Source organism: Acinonyx jubatus, chromosome B4 (genome assembly GCF_027475565.1).
Source record: "Acinonyx jubatus isolate Ajub_Pintada_27869175 chromosome B4, VMU_Ajub_asm_v1.0, whole genome shotgun sequence".
Taxonomy (NCBI): Eukaryota; Metazoa; Chordata; class Mammalia; order Carnivora; family Felidae; genus Acinonyx; species Acinonyx jubatus.
The window spans coordinates 14,329,811-14,349,219 of NC_069387.1; the positions used below are offsets into that span (position 1 = coordinate 14,329,811).

The following is a 19,409-nucleotide window of genomic DNA, read 5'->3' on the forward strand; positions in this document are numbered from 1 at the left end:
TTGTATTTTTTTATCTCTTGGTTGAAGTTCTGAGTTTATGTACTGTTCTCTCAAGTCCAGTGAGTAATCTTTATGACCATTACTTTGAACTCTTCATCAGGTAGATTGTTGATCTCCATTTTGTTTAGTTCTTTCTCTATGGTTTTATCTTGTTGTTTCATTTGGGAGATAGGCCTCTGTTTCCTCATTTTGTCTGACTCTGTTGGTTTGCATTTATTAGGTAGGTCGGCTATGTCTTTTCATCTTCAAAGTATTGTTCTTATGGAGAAGGTATCCTCTGGTTCCCTATAGTGCAATCCTCCCTGGTCACCAAAACCAGGCACTCCCAGGGGTCTCCTGTGGGCTGTGTGGGCCCCTCTGTTGTGACTGAGCCATGAGTGCTATGCACTCATTGGTCAGTAGTGTTTGTCCCCTGCGTGGCTGGTTGAGAAGCCCTGCTACAGCTGCTGTGGGTGTACTGCTAGGCAGAATTTACCTACAGTGCATCTTGCTGAGGGCCTGGTTGCAGGTACGGCAGGTGCAGTGATTTTGGGGTTAGCTCGGTCCCGTCCCCAATGCAGAAGGTGATTTCAAAAGGGCTTGCAGGGGCAGGCAGGTGGGTTGCATGGGGCTGGTCCACAGGGGAATGTTGTGGTGGGGCAAGCTGTGCTAGTAAGGTAGATGGGAAGTGTCAGAAGTGGCCTCACAGGCATCTGGCTATCTAGGCTGAAGGGGGGCCCAGAAAATGGCATGTGCCAGCACTGCTGTTCCTGGAGAAAGCTCCTGCAAATACTTGCCCCTATAGCATACATCCTAAAACTAGTCAGTAAATCTCCTTTACATTTAACCTAGGCAGTTTTCAAACTTTGCTTGCATTGGGTCTTGTGGTGTTACACAGCATGCTGGCTCTTTAGAGAACTGGCTTCCTATTGCCCTCTAGCTCTCTTGGAGCTAAGTCCTGCTGATTTTCGAAGTCAGACATTATAGGGGCTAATCTTTGTGGTGCAGGTCTCCAGGGATGAGGATTCCCAGTGTGGGGCTTGACCCCCTTGTTTCGTCATGCCCATGGTATCTCTCCAGTGGTGGGTAGCCACCCTGATGGTTTGGTTCCTTACCATGTCTCTGCTCTTCATTTTCTTTTCAACACGGCTTTCTCTTGATGACTTTAGTTGTGGAAGATCTGTTCTGCCAGTCTTCAGGTCATTTGCAGTGTGTTGCAATGCATGTAGTCGTTTCTTCACTGTGTCAATGGGAAGTGGTGAGCTCAGGCCTTGTCCTTTGCCATCTTCCTTCTCCTGAGATTATTTTAAAATCATGAATAGTTTTTTGTATCAAATGCTTTTTCTCTTTTGAGATAATCATATGGGTTTCTCTTTTATATCTGTTAACATTAGAAAAAATACTGATTTTTTAAAGTCTGAAATGAACTTAATACTTCTACAATACTATGTATTGCATATAAGCACGTGTACACATACACCTGTGAATTTACTCCTGGGTTTCATATTTGTATAGGATTTTTGTGTCCATGATCATGGAAAATATTTGGTTGTAGTCTTTCTTGTGATGTCTTTTTCAGGTTCTGGGGTCCTCTCAGGGTCATTTTGGCTTCATAAAACCAATAGTTACTCTTTTGTCTATTTCCCAGGAGTACTTGTCTACAATCTGTATTCTTTTTCTCAATGTTTGGAAGCATTGCTAGTGAAGTCCTCTAGGCCAATAGTTTGCTTTGAGAGACAGCTTTAACATACTGATCAAACTCCTTTCATGGATGTGAAGTTTTCTTCTCATGTCAGTTCTGCTTTTTCAAATTAGCCCATTTCATCTAAATTTTTGAAATTATTGGTGTAAGGTGCTTCATAATACCCTTCAGTTTACCACCTAGAGAATTTATAGTTATGTTTGCTTTTTCATTCTAATCTTATTTTTCATTTTTTCTTCATCAGTCTTGCTAGGTTTACAATTTTATCAGTTTTTGTTAGTGAGCCAACGTCTAGATTTGTTTTTTTCTTGTTCTAGATGTGCTATTTCAATTTTCTCCTTTCGTCTTTATCACCGTTCAGTATTTTTTAGTATATTCACAATTACATAACCTTACCACTATCTATCCCACTTATCATCCCCAAAAGAAACTCCATTAACAGTTTTTCTCCACTTGTTTCCCTACTCCATTTATCCTCAACCGCTGGTGACTGGTAATCCCCTTGCTCTCTCCATGGCTTGCCCATTCTGGACATTTCACATAAATGGAATCATATATGTGGTCATTTGTGACAGTCTTCTTTAACTTATTTTAATAGTTTCAAGGTTCATCTATGTTGTAGCATGTGTCAGTAATTCTTTTGTATTGTCAAATAATACTAATTGTATGTACACAATACATTTATTTATCCTTGCATTATTTGAAGGACATTTAGGCTGTTGCCAATTTTGGCTAGTATGAATAACATCACTATGAATACCTACGTAAAAGTTTTTGTGTAAATATATGTAGCTAGGATTGAATTGCCGAATCATATGCTAACTCTGTATTTAGCTTTTTGAGAAACTGTACAACTTATTTTTTTAAAGTGATTTCATCATTCATATCCCCACCCACAAGGGACCCACTTTCTCTACATCTTTGCCAAGACTTTTTATTATCTCTTTGATTTTACATATTCTACTGCGTGTGAAATGGTAATTTGTGGTTTTGATTTTCCTTATGACTAATTACGTTGAGAATCTTTTAATGTGTTTACAGTATGGCTGTATGGGCATCTGTGTATCATCTTTGGAGATACGTCTCTTCAAATCATTTGCCCATTTAAAAATACCTGTTTTTTATTTGGTATTTTAAGAAACCATTGCTTTGAGTTCAAGGTCACCAAGACTTATTCCTGTTCCTTCTGGGAATTTTATAGTTTTTAGCTTTACAATTAGACTTACGATTTTATTTTTTGCACATAGTGTGAGGTAGGAGTACAAATTCGTTCCTTTGCATGCGAATACCCTTTTCAAAAAATCTTGTTTACTTTCTTTGGTGTACTTTGGGTTTGAGATGAAAGTTTACCTTTCCAATTTCCAAGCGTTCTACTTTTCTAATGTATTTAAAGCTGTTCATGTCCAAGCATTGCTTTAGTTACATCTATAAGTTTGACCCTTGGGTTATTCAGAAGTGTACTGCTTAATTTCTAAAGTTTTAGAGATTTTTCTTGACTGCTGTGTGGTCAGCATATAGTCTATCTTGGTAAGCGTCCCACAGGCATGTATAAAGAAAACGGATCCACAGTTGTTTTCTCCAGTCATGTGAGGAAAGACCCTTCCAGTCTCCCAGCTGCACCTGTAGATTGAGAAGGAGACAAGCTCTCTCCTCTGTGCTCTGTTTAAACTGTTCAGACCCAGAATTTGTAAAATGATTGTTTAATGACATGAAGTTTGGGGATGGTTGGTTAGGTAGCAATAGTAAAAAGTATACGCTATTTTCGAGGCTCAATGTTTCTGAGAAAATCTGTGCTTTTACATAATCCTATGGAATTTAGGACCCGAGTTTGTTTTATATACATTTGGAAGTAGCCAAGATTAACAACAGCCAAAAAGACATTGTACAGCTGTAATTTTAGTAGCTAGAATCACAGTCCTGAACATAATATCACCAAAAGTCATACATAAAATCGTGTGCCACTTTTTTCTTATGCTAAAGTCTACTTATATTAGAATAGTTAACATCTATGACAATTAAATAAAACCCCAAGTAAATTCACAGAGGAAATACACCTTCAGCTAAACAGTGAAGATAAAATTTAGTTCTCTTGACAAATACTTCCCAAGTGAAGGAAAGAAACAATTTCTGGCTATTCACATTTCAAATTGCTAGGCAACAAACCTGAAGTAAATTTCTCTAGACAGGATAGGTCTCCTGAAGCTTTGTCTACTCAGGTTCTAGCACTCCGGGCTGGCTAAGTTATAGAGCTCTTAGGTCAGCATACGGTTTGGTCTCACTTTTCAAGGCATTTGTTGTTGAGTACATCATACATAGAAAGCTCAAGAACTTTCTGCTGGGCAGAAACACTGTGAAGTATTAGTTTCTTCTGAGTAGCTAATGTAAAAAATGCAAAGCTACAGTTAAAAAAAGTGTTTATTTAGACCATCCACCAGGATAATAATAAATAATGCAATATACTAATGTAATAACAGATGTTCTCATGCATTTATCACATAAATATACAAGAAAGCTGGCTTACAGGCTGCTGGGACAAATTTGGAAAAGTGTATTTGGCAATACAGTTAACAGTGTTAAGACTATCAAACATTCTCTTACCTATCATTTTTTTGAAATATGTTCTCTATATATCAGTGACTAAATGGTAATGTTTTCTTACAGTTTCTACTTTTTATAAACATGCCAGAGCTAAGCCAATTGGCAAAGAATCCAGGTTGATAATTTGTTATTTATCAGTATTTCTAATGGAAACCAGATTTTAGAAAAGAAATAAGATTGAACTCTTCTGCCTTTCCATGTGGAGGCTGAAAGAGTGCAAGCCAGGATTACTGAAATAATAAACTGTGTCTGAATGAAATAAAAACCCAAAGTAGAAGTTTATAAAGAGTAATTCTGCTCAATATACAAATACTATATAGTATTAGGATGTTTTTAATTTGATAAATGACCAATTATCCGACTGTAAAAGTGATGAACTTTGATTAAAGCTTGATTTTGCTAGTAAATTTCACATAAAGAGTTAAAATAGGGTAACCTTTAACATAAAGCTTTAAAACAAATAATTTAAACTATCTTAAACACTGAACATGTGTTTTTAATTGTTATTTACAGTTGATGATACCAGTGTATAGCTTAATGTAGCCAACCGCCTGTCCTGCATCCCTCTTTCAACATCTGCTATTACGAACTTTCTTCTACATCCGTAGGCAAGTTAGTTCAGTGAAGGAGAGCGATCTGTGGTCCACAGTAACTCAATGTATGGCCATTTGGTTTGGAGACAGCGTTTAATAGGAGTGTCATCTGTCTGTAGCATGGGATCTTCAAAACCCATAACCACTGCAGTCCCTTCAACATACATGACCTGTTGAACAAAATCAAGCCACAAAGGTCAATCACTATTCTTATGAGGGATATGCTGACAAACAAGGTATTGCATATTGTTTCATCTGGAACTTGAATTTTACTTTGATAGAAATTATGAGCAAGAATGCCTGCTGACTAATGGGAAAATATATTTGGAAACGAGGGTGATAGGCATTGTAACTGAGAGCTTATCAGTTGATTTTTAGCTCATGATTTAAAGGAAACAAAAAGTCTATGTGAATCCTGAAGCACATGCAGGTTGTTTACGATAATCATCCTTTAATTAACATACACCACTTGGAAGAAATGTTTATTTCTATAATGAAGGCACTGTGACAGAAACAAAGGTATATATTCTGAATTTAAAAGGGTTAGGGTTCCAGAACTGGAGGCAACTTGAATGTGTGTCAGTGCAATGTGCTTAGTAGAAAATGCTTGACAGATAAAACTAACCAGGTATTTTATATACAGTGGTAATGATCATATAAAATATACATGGGCAGTTGGCTACTGGAAGAAACTTTAATTTACAATGAACTTTTAGAACTCTCTATGAAATAATATACTAATACCCGAACTCATTAAATGGGCTCACCGTGTACATTAAATGAGTTAGTCAATTTCATTTCGTGAAGAGAAACTCAAATTATAAAAGGAACAGATACAGACCGCCTTCTTCCAAAGTACGTATAAGTATTTTTATATATCCAGTGTTGGATACACATGATTGTAATTATGTTCGTCCAATGTAAAAGCTGTAAGCTGTTGGACTAAGGAGCCCAAAGAAACAAGTTTCTGTAAAAACACATTTGCATCTTTATTTTGGTTAATCTATTTCTACTTTTGATGAAAGAAACTTGAAAAGTGTGAACTGTAGTTGTACTATAATTATCAGATAAAATAGGACCTATTTTTCATAAGGAACTTCACTTGCTTCTGGCATTGGAGCAGACCTTCTTGGGCAAAGTACTAGGACCTACCTCTGTGGCCTCAGCCAGCCTGTGGTGGCTGGATCATACCCCTCCTACAGTGCCAGCATTCTAATGTTTGTTTATTGCCTCAGATATTTTTGGTAGGACCCTACCCTGTGGAAAGTAGTACTGCTCATCGTATTTCTGTTTCATATATGTATACAACTTAACAACATACATGCTTTGCTTTCTAGTACTTACATCCTGTTGTCCCATTAATACTTGATTTCGGATCTTTGTGTTTGTGAGATGCTTGTCATGAGCATGATTTGAGAACTTACTATACACAGGTAGCATGGCCGAGTAGACCAAGGACATTATTGGGAATCAGGAACTCAGTTCCAATCCCTGCTCTGCCAATGACTTGGTGAGTCACTTAATTTCCCTGTCATTGATGCCTCATCTGTAAAATATGAATAATACTTGACTTACCTTGCAGGGACTGTGTAGGCAAATAACTAATTAATGACCATACAATACCTCCTATTACAAGGTTATGTAAAAACTTCAAAATCTAGAGGGAGCACTCATCAACATCTATAGCAAAAAAAAAAAAAAACTTGGATGCTCTGTTCTAATTTATCTTGTGAAAAAAATCTTTGCACTCATATTTCGTTATGAAAAAGTAACTTTCAGTCTCAGTTTTAGATTTGATGTACACTACGATTGTGTATAGCCATCCTCAATTTACTTATGAAACCAGCATGGGTATTTCAAATTAAAAAGGTATGTTAGGCTTTATTCCTTCTAATAGTAGCTAATTGAATAAATGCAAATATTCCCTATATATTTTATGTGTAAACAGAGCTAATTACCCAAACTTTTGACTTAAACCAGGTAGAACCAGAGTACATGTGGAAGTGAATCACCTGTGTGCAGTTGTCAATGATTTACAAAGGAAAGCAGCAAAGTGGAGCACGTACAAATGCAGGCTCTGGGGTAGACTACCTCAAGTGCAATCCTAGCTCTGCCATTTCCTGGCTGCTTGACCTTGACAAGCTGCTTACCTCTCTGGGCTTCCACTTCCTTCCCTGTAACATGGGGATGGATACACAAACAAACAATACTTACTCCACAGGGAGGGTGGGAAACTTCAGATAAAACAAAGTATTTAATAGAATTCCAGGTCAATGCTCAATAAATGGTAGCTATTATGTTATTAAATACTTAAAAATATTTTCCTCAATCAAAAATCTTACCATTACCCCTTTCTTAATTTAAACAGATCAGTAACTATCATTGGGTGAAACTTGGTTTGGTAATATCTCTATAGCAGAGAGCAATAAAACATATGCAGATCAAGTTAGCTGTTTTGTCACAGTGAAACTATTGTTCCAAAACTCCAATGAAGATCTCGATGACTAACATATACTGAATATATTTACCAACTCAGGTGAAGACAAATTACTATGAGAATTATCATACCTTTTCATTATAATTTGACTGCTTCAATCCATTGTAGTGATAGACAGTAAACGACTCTGGACCACTGGAACCCTATTATAAATAAAAGACTATTAAAACTTTAAATTATACTTTGATATTCGGCAATTTCTAATTAGCAGTTGAAACGAAAACACAAGTTGCTTAAGTCCCTACTCTTTGGCGAATTGTTTGATAAAGCAAGAAACTTACTAGACGTCATCTACCAGAAAACCTAAGAGCTGAACTAGTTGCTTCTGGGGAAGAGGTTGCAAAGTGGGAAAGTATTTATTTTTAACTGTGTGCCATGCATTAGTGTATATTTTCTTAAAGGATAAGACTCCAAAACACCCATATGTTTCGTAAAATATTATCTCTGCCTTTTTTCTGGTTGTAAATAATTTGTTCCTCTCAATAAACTACCTAAGAACAGTAACGTCACTTTTTGTCAACCTGCAGTCAACAGCTAGACATCAGTACTTCTCATTTGGCTCACAATATCAAATTAGGGGTTTCCACACCACCCACTTCATCTAAATACTGTCAATTTTTAAATAGCGAAAAGAGCCTTGTGGGAAATGAAAAGCAAAACTATAGCGTTCAGAGCCTATAACAGCATCCAATAAAGAAAGGAAATCCTATAACTTGCTATTATACTAAACTTTCAGGAATGTCTGATGATGTTAGCTCAGCTGCCTTATCCTGGGTTCTCAGCTAAAGATCAAGTTCAATTCTCTGAACTGGGGCATTCAAGGTCATCAGTGGCCTGGCCCCACCAAGCGCACGTGGCTCCAGTGATTCCCCACAGGGCTTGTGGCCTTGTTTTCCTTGCCGTATTGGATACAAGGATGCACATGGGACAGAAGCTGGTCCTGCAGTCTGCCTTAGAATTTGTTCGTTTGGAATGTAGAGAAGAGAGATGCTAGGAATGCTGGCAAGGATGGGAGAGGGCCCGACTGCCTTCCTGGAGGCTCGCTACTTCAGTTCTTGAGTTTGTCTAAGCTACTCCCCGCAGCTCTGACCTTTCCCCTGACTTCAGTCAATTCAGGCTGTGCTTTGCAATGAAGCATCCTAAAATACAGGACCTAGTCTATCTTTTCAGCTGAATCTCCGGCTATTCACTTTTCTGAATTCTCTGTTAGGACAGACATATTAGTCATTTCCCATGAAAAGACCTGGTGTGCTCAGCTCTTTGCACATTCATTTTTTAAAAACTCCTTTCTTCTCATTTTTCAAGGTCTAATAAATCTAAGTTTTCTACCAAAAATTCTATCCCACTCAAAATGCTTTACAAGAAATAGAAAAATAACTTGATCATTTTCTTAATTGTTTACATCAGTCAATATAATTAGTTACTTAGATAATTTGGCTGCTTATTTTTCAGAGTTAATGTACTTTAACTTAGAAAGTATTTCACTGTCCTGGCTACACAATCTATATTCTTTAGTTCCACCTAACAATTGGGAGAAAATACTGAAATACCAGCAGAAGGTAGGGTGACATGGTGGCAAAGTACCTACTCTGGACTCCTCAATCAGCCATGAGCTCAAAAAATGGTAGCTGCTTCTGCTATTATTATTAACAAATTGCCTTGAAATGCTTACCTGTATTCCACCCGCCCTCCCCTCCAATCTGCCTCTCCTTGAGGCAAAGAAAGGCTCTTCCCTACTGCCTACTTTAAGCATTTGTAGAGATTACAGAAGTTAGAGAAATGTTTTCCTGGCTGTCCTTCTGAGCCCAGTTTTACAACTTTACTGAGTGTTACCATATTGATGTGTTGGGTACAAAGCAGTATAAATGAATGTGACTAGGTGGGGATGTGACAAGTCTTCCTCTGAAGCAGCAGGTCTCAAACAATGGCACCATTAGAATCCTCTGGAGGGCTTCTGATTCCCTAGGGCTGGGGATGAACCCAAGAATCTGCATTTCTGACAAGCTCTGGAAGATTACATTTTGAAAGGCAAGGGGACTAAATTTATCTGTAATTAGCTCAAGGAATAGTACAATTAAAAAATGTTCTTGAACTAATGAGTTCTTAGAATACTTATAAGTCCTATCATGTAATTAATTACATCTAAGATGTATATTTCCAAAAGACATGGTAACTATCCCCCTTCATTTACATTTCGCCAGCACTTTTCAAAATCCTGCCCTAAATTTAGTGCAATTTTTAATTTAATGCTATAAAGTGCTATAACTTACTGAACATTTATTAAGCTGTCTAAAACAGAGTATTAGGTTCCAGAAAAGAACTTTCAGAAAACGCTGGTAGTTGGGAGTGTGAACAGATTGGCCATCACAACCCAGTGGACATTCTAGTCCTGTCCGGAAAAAGAAAAATTTTTTTTCATGAAGCATTTACCCAAATTTTGAGAAGTCTAATAGAGATCTTGTGATAGAGTTACTTTTTGAAATTCACCCCACTTTCTTTACTCATGGTAAGCGATCCAGATTTAGAAAATGTGGGTTCCTTTTTCTTTTTTAATTACCGAGGGTGAATGTCAGTAATCTCGTCTACTCTGTTAAAGATAATTTAAACCTGAAATATCAAATTAACAATTCTATCTTGACATTTTCCCTCCATTATTTTGTTCTAATTTTGCTTCTTGACAGTATGTCTCCTTTGTAAGACAGGTGAAAGAGAAACTGGCATTTCTATTGAAACAATAATCTTTAACTTAAGCCAGGCTGGTATCTGATGAAATGATCCCCATACACCTGACTCAAGTATTTGGTTTAGCAGTAAAATCCTTCACTGGGATAGGAAGCATGAAGAAGACACAGGCAGAGGCTGTACAACTGGCTTTGTCAACGATGCGGATGGAACACATGTCCTAACAGGAAACGGCTCCACTCAAAGGTTCTTCTTTCACTCAACTAAAATTCTCCTGGACCTCAGCAGTTTCCACTACATATGAACCTCTTTATCTTTATTTAAACGTATTTAAAAATTGTAAAACGATGCAGACCATCTATGAACAACAGTGACCTGAGAGAAGGAAAATAGGAGTGCAAGTGGATAAAGAGCATCTTTGTCTTTCTACTCCACATACTTCTGAATGTTATGCTTCCTCTAGAAGAACAGTATCACGGTATGTATATACTGATGTGCGTCCATTTTTCCACTACCCCCACCCCGCAAGTGTTGCATTACTGTACTGAAACAATCAAAAAACGCTCATCCCAATGGAACAAAACCGTTAGGTGAATTTCTTCAACCATGTTACCTGATCAGGAAAAAATTCTTGGAGGAATGGACCCAATAATATGATTCCTAATCCTTCTGGATCTAATTTATTCTTCATGAGATTTATACTATAGGAAGAAGAAGAAGAAAAAAAAGGAAAACAGTGGATACCAAAGGAAAAAAAGCTCACTTTTCTTCTTTCATGATTAAATTACTAGCACTGTAACACATCTCACTGCCAAAAATCATAAGAACTGTTCTTTTTAGACCCTTAATGACAAATACACAGGAATGACATCTAATTTGCCAAAACTTGGTTATTTTTAAACCAGAGTGATCTGTTACTATTTAGAATTTAAATTACGATGATGACTTTGGAATATTGTTCCTTATTAGGTAAAGTAATTTAAAAACCTCGGCTTATAAACTCAGGCTTATAACCTCCCAAAGGCAAATTCTCTTTGCTTCATAGGTATGTCTGCATTTAACAATCAAATGAAGCACTTAACCTTAAAAAATGTTTATTTTAAGCTCAAAGAGAAAAAAGAACAACATCGAAAGGCAGTGCTACATCAGATAATCAGAAACATCTCTAAAAATCTTCCCTTTAAGAACCAAATGAGAGGGAACCTTGAAATTCTTAGTCAATGTAAGCTGAAGGGTAAAGAGGTAGGATAATTCTCAAAGAGCTCAAGTGCAGTGACTTAGAGCAGGGGCAAGGACCATATCGTTCCAGGAGCAGCCTGGATTGAAGGCTGCTTTGCTTGGCCCTTAACATGCAGGTGTAGCCAAGGCTGGTGAAAGGTGTTATATGTAACCAGAAAGAAGGCAAAGTTTTAAAAGTAAAAATGGTCTTTTTAGAAAATTTTCATTTTCTACCTTCTCTCCCAAGTTATAAATGCCAGGTTAATTATACCTTATTATATATACTATGCAAAGGGTAAGACATTTGAATGTCTGAATAAGGGCAGCAGGTTAGGACATGAAACAAATAGACAAGGTCATATTTAATATGTTTAATTCATTAATCCTTAATAGGGTCCTGTTAGTTTATAGGCCATCACATATTGTAAATGTGACTGGACCAATATACAGAATGAAGAACTCAGTCCAATCTGTCAGCTACTTCTAGAAAAACAATCTAACTCAAGTGTACTAACTTCACAATTCAAGGTATGTTATGTATTCTGATGAAAAAAGGAAAATTAGGTAGATGATATACAGCCACCTATGTAAGAATACGGGGAAAAAAAACACCACAAAACTTTTTCCCTCCTTTCCCTAAGAATTGTCAGTAACCAAAATTGCCTGAATTCAGTTTTCTTTTGCAAATTACAGTGACATAAACAAGATGGTCTCCACTTGGAAATCAGTTTAGCACACACAGAGTAATTAGGATTATACCATTTATTGGACTAGTTCACCTACTTCAACTTCTAATGTTTTAAAAGCAATAGAGTCTGAGTCACTTAAATAACACTTCCTATTTAGCTTACTATTCAGGATCTGAAACGAGGTCCAATGCTTTCATCACATCTTCTAGAAGTGATTCAGGTATGAATCCATTATCTGGGGAAAAAAATTAGCAAAAACATTTTGGAACAAGAGTTTTGCCAAGACCTGCTATGAGAAAAACCATATAAGAGGCAATTGTGGTTATTGTTACCAGACACTCTCTTCTTTTAGTTTTCTTGGGCACAGAGGCAAAGATTCATTTTAAGGTGAGCTTCTAATAAAAAAATTCCACATGCCTTCTACCTGAGAATTCCAAGGAGACTTTAAAGCCAAATGACTTCTTAAACAGGCTTACAAATTTCAATGAAAAGAAGTTTCTTTCTCTATTTAAAGTTATGGTAATTATTTAATAATTAGGTATGTCTTTGAATAAAACAATGTGAACTTTTATATTCCCTTTAAGACATCCAATGAAAATCCGTCTTTACCAACAAATTCCTTTAGTTATAACGTCATTTAGCTTTTTGAAAGAATGTTAATTATGAGCTGTTATTTAGGTATTTGACAATACAAGACCGAGAGCTATCCCTGTAACAGACTTGATTTAAATAAAGCCATAGATTTAATGGGAAAAATTCAAAAGTTGAAATTCAGAATAGAATCAAATGGTTGATGAAGACTAGTTTGTGGAAAATATTCCTTTTCTTGGGCTTGTTGAGGGAACAGCATTGGGAAATGGCCCAAATTCAGATGAGGCAATGGAACATGACACACAAAGAAAGCGTGTAGGTCAATTTGAAATCACAGTTTTAACAAACAAGTTCATTGCCTTAAATGTGCAGTGCCTGAGTTTCTCTACCCATTTACTCATTCTTGAAGACTGTTTCAGCTTTAAATCAACTTCCAACACAATATCCTTTTCAGGAATTAGATAAATTAAAAACAAAATCTTTTCATGGAGAACAAGATGTACAAAAGCCATGCTTCCGTAATTCTACAGAATAAAATGTAGCTGTTCTTTCACGATGTGGCATATACTCTGTCTCTATCAGAAAGGAAATGAAGACTTTAAAGTCTTAAACCTCTCAAGTAGATGCTTACCCATTTGAAGCAAAACTGGCCTGGACTCAAGGCAAAGAATCATTTAGGATAATTTAAAAAGTACAGTTTTAAAAAGTGAAGGTTTAATTCCAAATTGTCAAGTTATCAATAATTTGAGGTATACAGAGTAAACTCGTTTCAAGGTACTTGTGAAAGGACTTGAGCTCTGTAAGCCTAACACTGATGAGTTTGAAAAGCAATCTGCTTAGCTAAGTCAGAGCTAAAACCAGCACTCAAAATGTAAAATAGGCTTTGGCCACTCGCTGACAAGAACGTTTCTGTGTATCGGTTTCCCTGTTTTCCAGCTATCATGTATGTCCACTTGAGAGAAACCCTCTGTATTACAGTGTTCTCCATGAGCACTGAATGGTGGGCAGTTTTCTCTCTTCTTGCCATAACTAGAACCTTGGCTAACTGTATAATCTATGCAAAGAACATCCAGGAAAACAAACAACCTTTTTGGCTCAACTGTGATTAACCTCAAGCATAAACATTCCAACATATTTTTAAGATACCTACGAGTATCTTAAACACAGACATTCTGGAGAATAACAGTCACCAGCAAGCCAGTATTCTACATTTGGTACATACAGTACTTTAAAGCTAGATGGTAATGTAATTTTCAAAGACTTTTACTATACTCAGGATGAGAAGAGGAGATTTGGAAATTGCTTACCTTTTTAAAACCTTACTTTTGATGTTACTTTATTCTTTAATCATATCAAATAAAAAATCAGATTCTTTAAGAAATTCTTAAGTCTGAAAGCAAATGAAACTTAAATCATCTAGTATTTAGGCAACGAATTCCTTGAAGAATATGGAAATAGAGACACTGATAACATCTCAAGACAGCAGAGGGAATGTGAGTACCATTTGCTGACTAAACAAACCTAAGAAACACCCTAGAGCTTGAATGCATCGCTAAATTAAGCAGATAAACATAAAATGGACTTCCATTGGTTTTAAAGCTCAGAAGAAGGGGGACCAGGAGGTGGGAGAACACAAGAGAGTGTACCAGTTGTGATCCTAAGCAGTTACCATGTAAATATTTGAATATGATTAAACTGTGTTTGAAAGGACTTGAAGGGGGAAAAGCTGTGTGTTTAAAAATTAGAATTTGGGGGGGGGCGGTGCCTGGGTGGTTCTGTCTGTTAAGCGTCAGACTCTTGATCTCAGCTCAGGTCATGATCTCACAGTTCATGAGTTCAAGTCCCATGTAGGGCTCTGCACTAACAGCCTGGAGCCTGCTTGGAATTCTTTCTCTGCCTCACTCATGCTATCTATCTAGTAAATCAATAAGTCAATAAAAAATAAATTATTTTTATCAAAAGCTTGTAAAAAGCATCAAGTTCCTAAAGGCTGAGCAGAGGAATAACTCAATGTAAAAAATCAGTGATGCAGAAGAACGATAGTTCAGTGAGTAATTTCCTAAGCTAAAAAACATTTGCACCAATCATGATTTCTGTTCTGAAAGACAACAGACTTGCCCATCTGATGCTGCAGATGGAAAGCAAATATCAGGAATTAACAGAGAAGACAGGAGATTGCTTGTGAGGAGATGGGGGTTAGGGTTGGGCAGAACACGACGGCCCTTAGGACCGTACATATTCAAACCACTGTAGGTGTAAGAGAGTCAAGTTTCTTGGGAATAGAAAATAAAACTGAGATTTAAAGATGTTTCACGCCATTTATTTAGTCAAATAATTATTTTTACTAAATGTTGTGTTGTATTATACTTTACCTAATCTTATTAAAAATGTAAGGGGAGGAGTTAAGAAGGTGGAGAAGTGGGGGGATGAGGTCAGATCACTTGGCACACTCAGGACATCAATCTGTGGAGTGGCACAAGGAACTCGACAATGGGAGGGAGACAGCTTGGCAGGAGGAGGTGCCTGTATGTGAACTGGGGGAGATAAAAGGATGTAGGTATGGAAAGGACGGAACCCCTTCTGTGGAGACACAAAAGGGAAAGACAGACAGTGAAACTGCAGTATTGAGTTAGTACAAGAGGAAAACCTCTCCGGACCACAGACTGGGGAACAAGAAATACGGAGAGTGACAGTTTCTATTTTGCAAACAGACTTAGGAGCTGAAGAATGGAGGTTTCAAAAGTGGGCGGCTTTCTCCAGACAGGAAATGCCCCCGTGTGCATGCCTGTGGGGAGGGGAGCCAGCTGGTGCGGTAGGGATCTCAGGGGCACAGGGGAAAGAATAATCTCCTTCCTCCAGGAATGTGGGAGGAGGGTTTATTGCCTCTCTAAGGGCAAAAGACCCTGCAGGCGCCAGCCAAAGGCCTTTCATCAGCAGGATGGAGTGGTGCTACCTGGAACCAGGGGTGCGGGATCCTTTCAGACATCAGGTTTTGTATCCCGGCTGAGGCCTAGGAGGCTGGGGAGACAGTGGAGCAGGACAGGCTGAGTGCCCGCTCTGTGAGGGCCGCCACTACAGTGTGGTTTGACACACTTGGTCCGGGGAAGGGAGACTGCGGTGGGAGACCAAATTTTCTCCCCATCACCAACACGGTGGGGCTTCAGGGAATAGGCCAGAAAGGACAGCGGCCCCTAGTGGTGGCAGGACCTGCTTACACCAAATCCTGCCCCGCCGTGCCTGGTAATGCGTATCTACTGACACTGACAGAAACCAGACGGCCTCTCCTCCAAACCAGCACAGCCACTGATCCCTGGCACCAACAGACAACTATTATTATTTTTGTTTTATATTTATATTTATGTTTGTTTAATCAGGCGTTTTCACTCTATTCTTTTTATACCTTTTATATATCTCCTTTATTTTCTTTTCACTCTCTATGGATTAAGCCAAGCACTTTTTTTTTTTTTTTTTAGCTTCTCAGCTTGGTCTTTTTTCCCCCCACTTTCATTTTTCTCTTTGTTTGGGATCAGGCTCCCCCTCCCTTTCCTTTTTTCCAGTGTTACTTCAACGAACAAATCAAAGCACACCTGGCAGAGGGTCCAAGCACTCCACCACTATAAGCAAGGGACAGCTTTGCAGAGGACTGAGCAGCCAAAATACAACAGAATACGTGCAACACACTCGAAAAACACTTCCTGAAAAGCCGGGCCCTGGACAATGTATTACCCCTTTTTAATATAGTAGTACTCACAGGTGCAGGACACATAACAAGCTTTTAAAACACGTAAAAGACAAAAACGTGGCCAAAATCCCAAAATGCAAGAATTCTCATTAAAAGAAAATGCGGGAAGAAATGATAGCCAGAGAATTGCCCAAAACAGATATAAACAATATATCTGAACAAGAATTGAGAATAGCAGTCTTAAGGCTATCAGCTGGGGTTGGGAAAAAAAACATAGAAGACAGCAGGCAATCTATTGCTGCAAAGATCAAAGACATAACTAGTTATGATCAATTAAGAAATGCTATAAATTAGATGCAAAATAAACTAGCCACATTGACAGTAAGGATGGAAGAAGCAGAGGAGAGAATAGGTGAAATAAGATAAAATTATGGAAAAGGATGAAGCTGAAAAAAAGAGGGAAAGGAAATAACTAGATCACAAGAGGAAAATTAGAGAGCTAAGTGTTTCCAGGAAACAAAATAATATCCATATCATAGGAGTTCCAGAAGAAGAAGAGCAAGAGAAAGGGGCAGAAGGTTTATTTGAACATATTATAGCTGAGAACTTCCCCAATCTGAGGAAGGGAACAGGCATCCAAGAGTCACACAGAACTCCCTTCAAAATCAACAAAAACAGGTCAACACCATGACATAGAGAAACTGGCAAAATACAAAGATGAAAAGAGAATTCTGAAAGCAGATAGGGACCAATGGGCCTTAACCTACTAGGGTAGATTCGTAAGGTTAGTACCAGTCCTGTCCACTGAAACAGTGTCAGAAGACATAGGGTATCAGACTGGATTAAAAAAAAAAAAAAAAAAAAAAAAAAAAAGATCCATCTATATTCCGCCTACAAGAGCCTCATTTTAGACCTGAGGACACCTGCAGATTGAAAGTGAGGGGATGGAGAACCATCTATCATGCTAATGGATGGCAAAAGAAAGCCAGAGTAGCCATACTTATATCAGACAAACTAGATTTTCAAACCAAGACTATAATGTAACAAGAGATGAAACATTATATCATAATTAAAGGGTCTATCCATCAAGAAGAGCTAACAATTGTAAACGTGAAAGTACCCAATATATAAATCAATTAATTAAAAATGTAAACAAATGTACAGATAATAATACCATAATTATAGGGGACTTTAATACTCCACTTACAACAATCATCTAGGCAGAAAATCAATAAGGAAACAACAGCACTGAATGACCATTGGACCACAGATGGACTTAACAGATATATTCAGAACTTTTCATCCAAAAGCAGAATACACATTCCTCTTGAGTGCACATGGAACATTCTCCAAAATAGATGACATGCTGGATCACAAAACATCCCTCAAAAAGAATGAAAAGACTGAGATTATTACACCATGCCTATTTTCAGGTCACAACACTATGAAACTTGAAATCAACTACAGAAAAATGTGGAAAGCCCTCAAATGCATGGAGGTTAAAGAACATCCTACTAGGGGCATCTGGGTGGCTCAGCTGATTAAACGTCCAACTCTTGATTTTGGCTCATGTCATGATCTCATGGTTCATGAGTTCAAGCCCCATATTGGGCTCTGTGCTGGAAGCATGAAGCCTGCTTAGGATTCTCTCTCTCTCTCTCTCTCTCTGCCCCTCCCCTGCTCATGCTGTCTCTGTCTGAGGATAAATAAATAAAAACTTAAAAAAAAAAGAACATTCTAATAAAGAATGAACGGGTCAACCAGGAAATTAAAGAAGAAATTAAAAAAATATATAGAGGCAAATGAAGATGAAAACATTTTGACAGTCTAAACCCTTTGGTATGCAGCAAAGGCAGTTCTAAGAGGAAAATACATTGCAATTCATACCTATCTCAAGAAGCAACAAAGGTCCCCAATACACAACCTAACTTTACACCTAAAGGAGCTAGAAAGGCAGTAGCAAAGAAAGACCAAAGCCGGCAGAAGAAGAGAAATAATAAAGATTAGAGTTGAAATAAACCATACAGAACCCAAAAGAACCAGTAGAACAGATTAATGAATCTAAGAGCTGTTTTTTTAAAAGAGTAAACAAAATTGATAAAACTCCCTAGCCAGACTTCTCAAGAAGAACAAGAGAACCCAAATATATAAAATCACAAATGAAAGAGATCACAACCAACACCACAAAAATACAATTATTAAAGAATACTATGAAAAATTATATGCCAACAAAGTGGATAATCTGGAAGAAATGGACAAATTCCTAGACACTCACATACTATCAAACTCAAATGGGACGAAATAGAAAATTTTACCAGACTCACGACAAGCCAAGAAATCAAATCAGTGATCAAAAATCTCCCAATGAGTAAGAGTCCTGCGCCAGATGGCTTCCCAGGGGAATTGTACTGGAAGCAGCGTTAACACCTATTCTTCTCAAACTGTTGCAAAAAGGGAAAAGCTCCCAGACTCATTCTATGAAGGCAGCATTACCTTGATTCCCAAACTAAAGACCCCAAACTAATATCCCAAACTACAGATATTACAGGCCAATATCCCTGATGAACAGGGATGCAAAAATTCTCAACAAGATACTAGAAAATCAAATTCAACAGTATATTAAAAGAATTATTCACCAAAAATTAAGTGGGATTCATTTCTGGGCTGCAGAGCTGGTTCAATATTTGCAAATCAATCAATGTGATATATCACAATAGAAGAAATGAGAAGAACCATGTGATCCTGTTAATAGATGCAGAAAAAGCACTTGACAAAATACAGCATCCTTATTTTTTTTTTTCTTCATGTTTTTTTATTTATTTTTGAGACAGAGACAGAGCATGAGCAGGGAAGGGGCAGAGAGAGAGGGAGACACAGAATCTGAAGCAGGCTCCAGCTCTGAGCCATCAGCACAGAGCCCGATGCAGGGATCGAAATCACAGACTGTTGAGATCATAACCTGAGCCGAAGTCGGACGCTCAACCAACTGAGCCACCCAGGCGCCCCTACAGCATCTTTCTTAATAAAAATTCTCAAAGTCAGGATAGAAGGAACATACCTTAACATCACAAAAGCCACATATGGAAGGTCCACAGCTAATATCATCCTCCATGGGGAAAAACTGAAAGCTTTCCCCGGGATCAGGAACATGACAGGGATGTCTACTCTTACCACTGTT

General features: G+C 37.7%; 1 protein-coding gene across 3 annotated transcripts in view; it reads right to left on the minus strand.

Moving 5' to 3' along the window:
• Window positions 1–4,078: 4,078 nt before the first annotated feature.
• Window positions 4,079–19,409, minus strand: part of MINDY3 (MINDY lysine 48 deubiquitinase 3) — a 95,378-nt gene continuing 80,047 nt past the window's right edge. For all 3 annotated transcript variants that reach the window (XM_027073512.2, XM_027073511.2, XM_053225339.1), the window contains 4 exons: window positions 12,121–12,193; window positions 10,665–10,752; window positions 7,441–7,512; window positions 4,079–5,042 (listed from right to left, as the gene is read on the minus strand). In XM_027073512.2, the coding sequence (XP_026929313.1) occupies window positions 4,893–5,042; window positions 7,441–7,512; window positions 10,665–10,752; window positions 12,121–12,193 (383 nt within the window). In that variant the 3' untranslated portion in view covers window positions 4,079–4,892. The remainder of the gene's footprint in view (window positions 5,043–7,440; window positions 7,513–10,664; window positions 10,753–12,120; window positions 12,194–19,409) is intronic.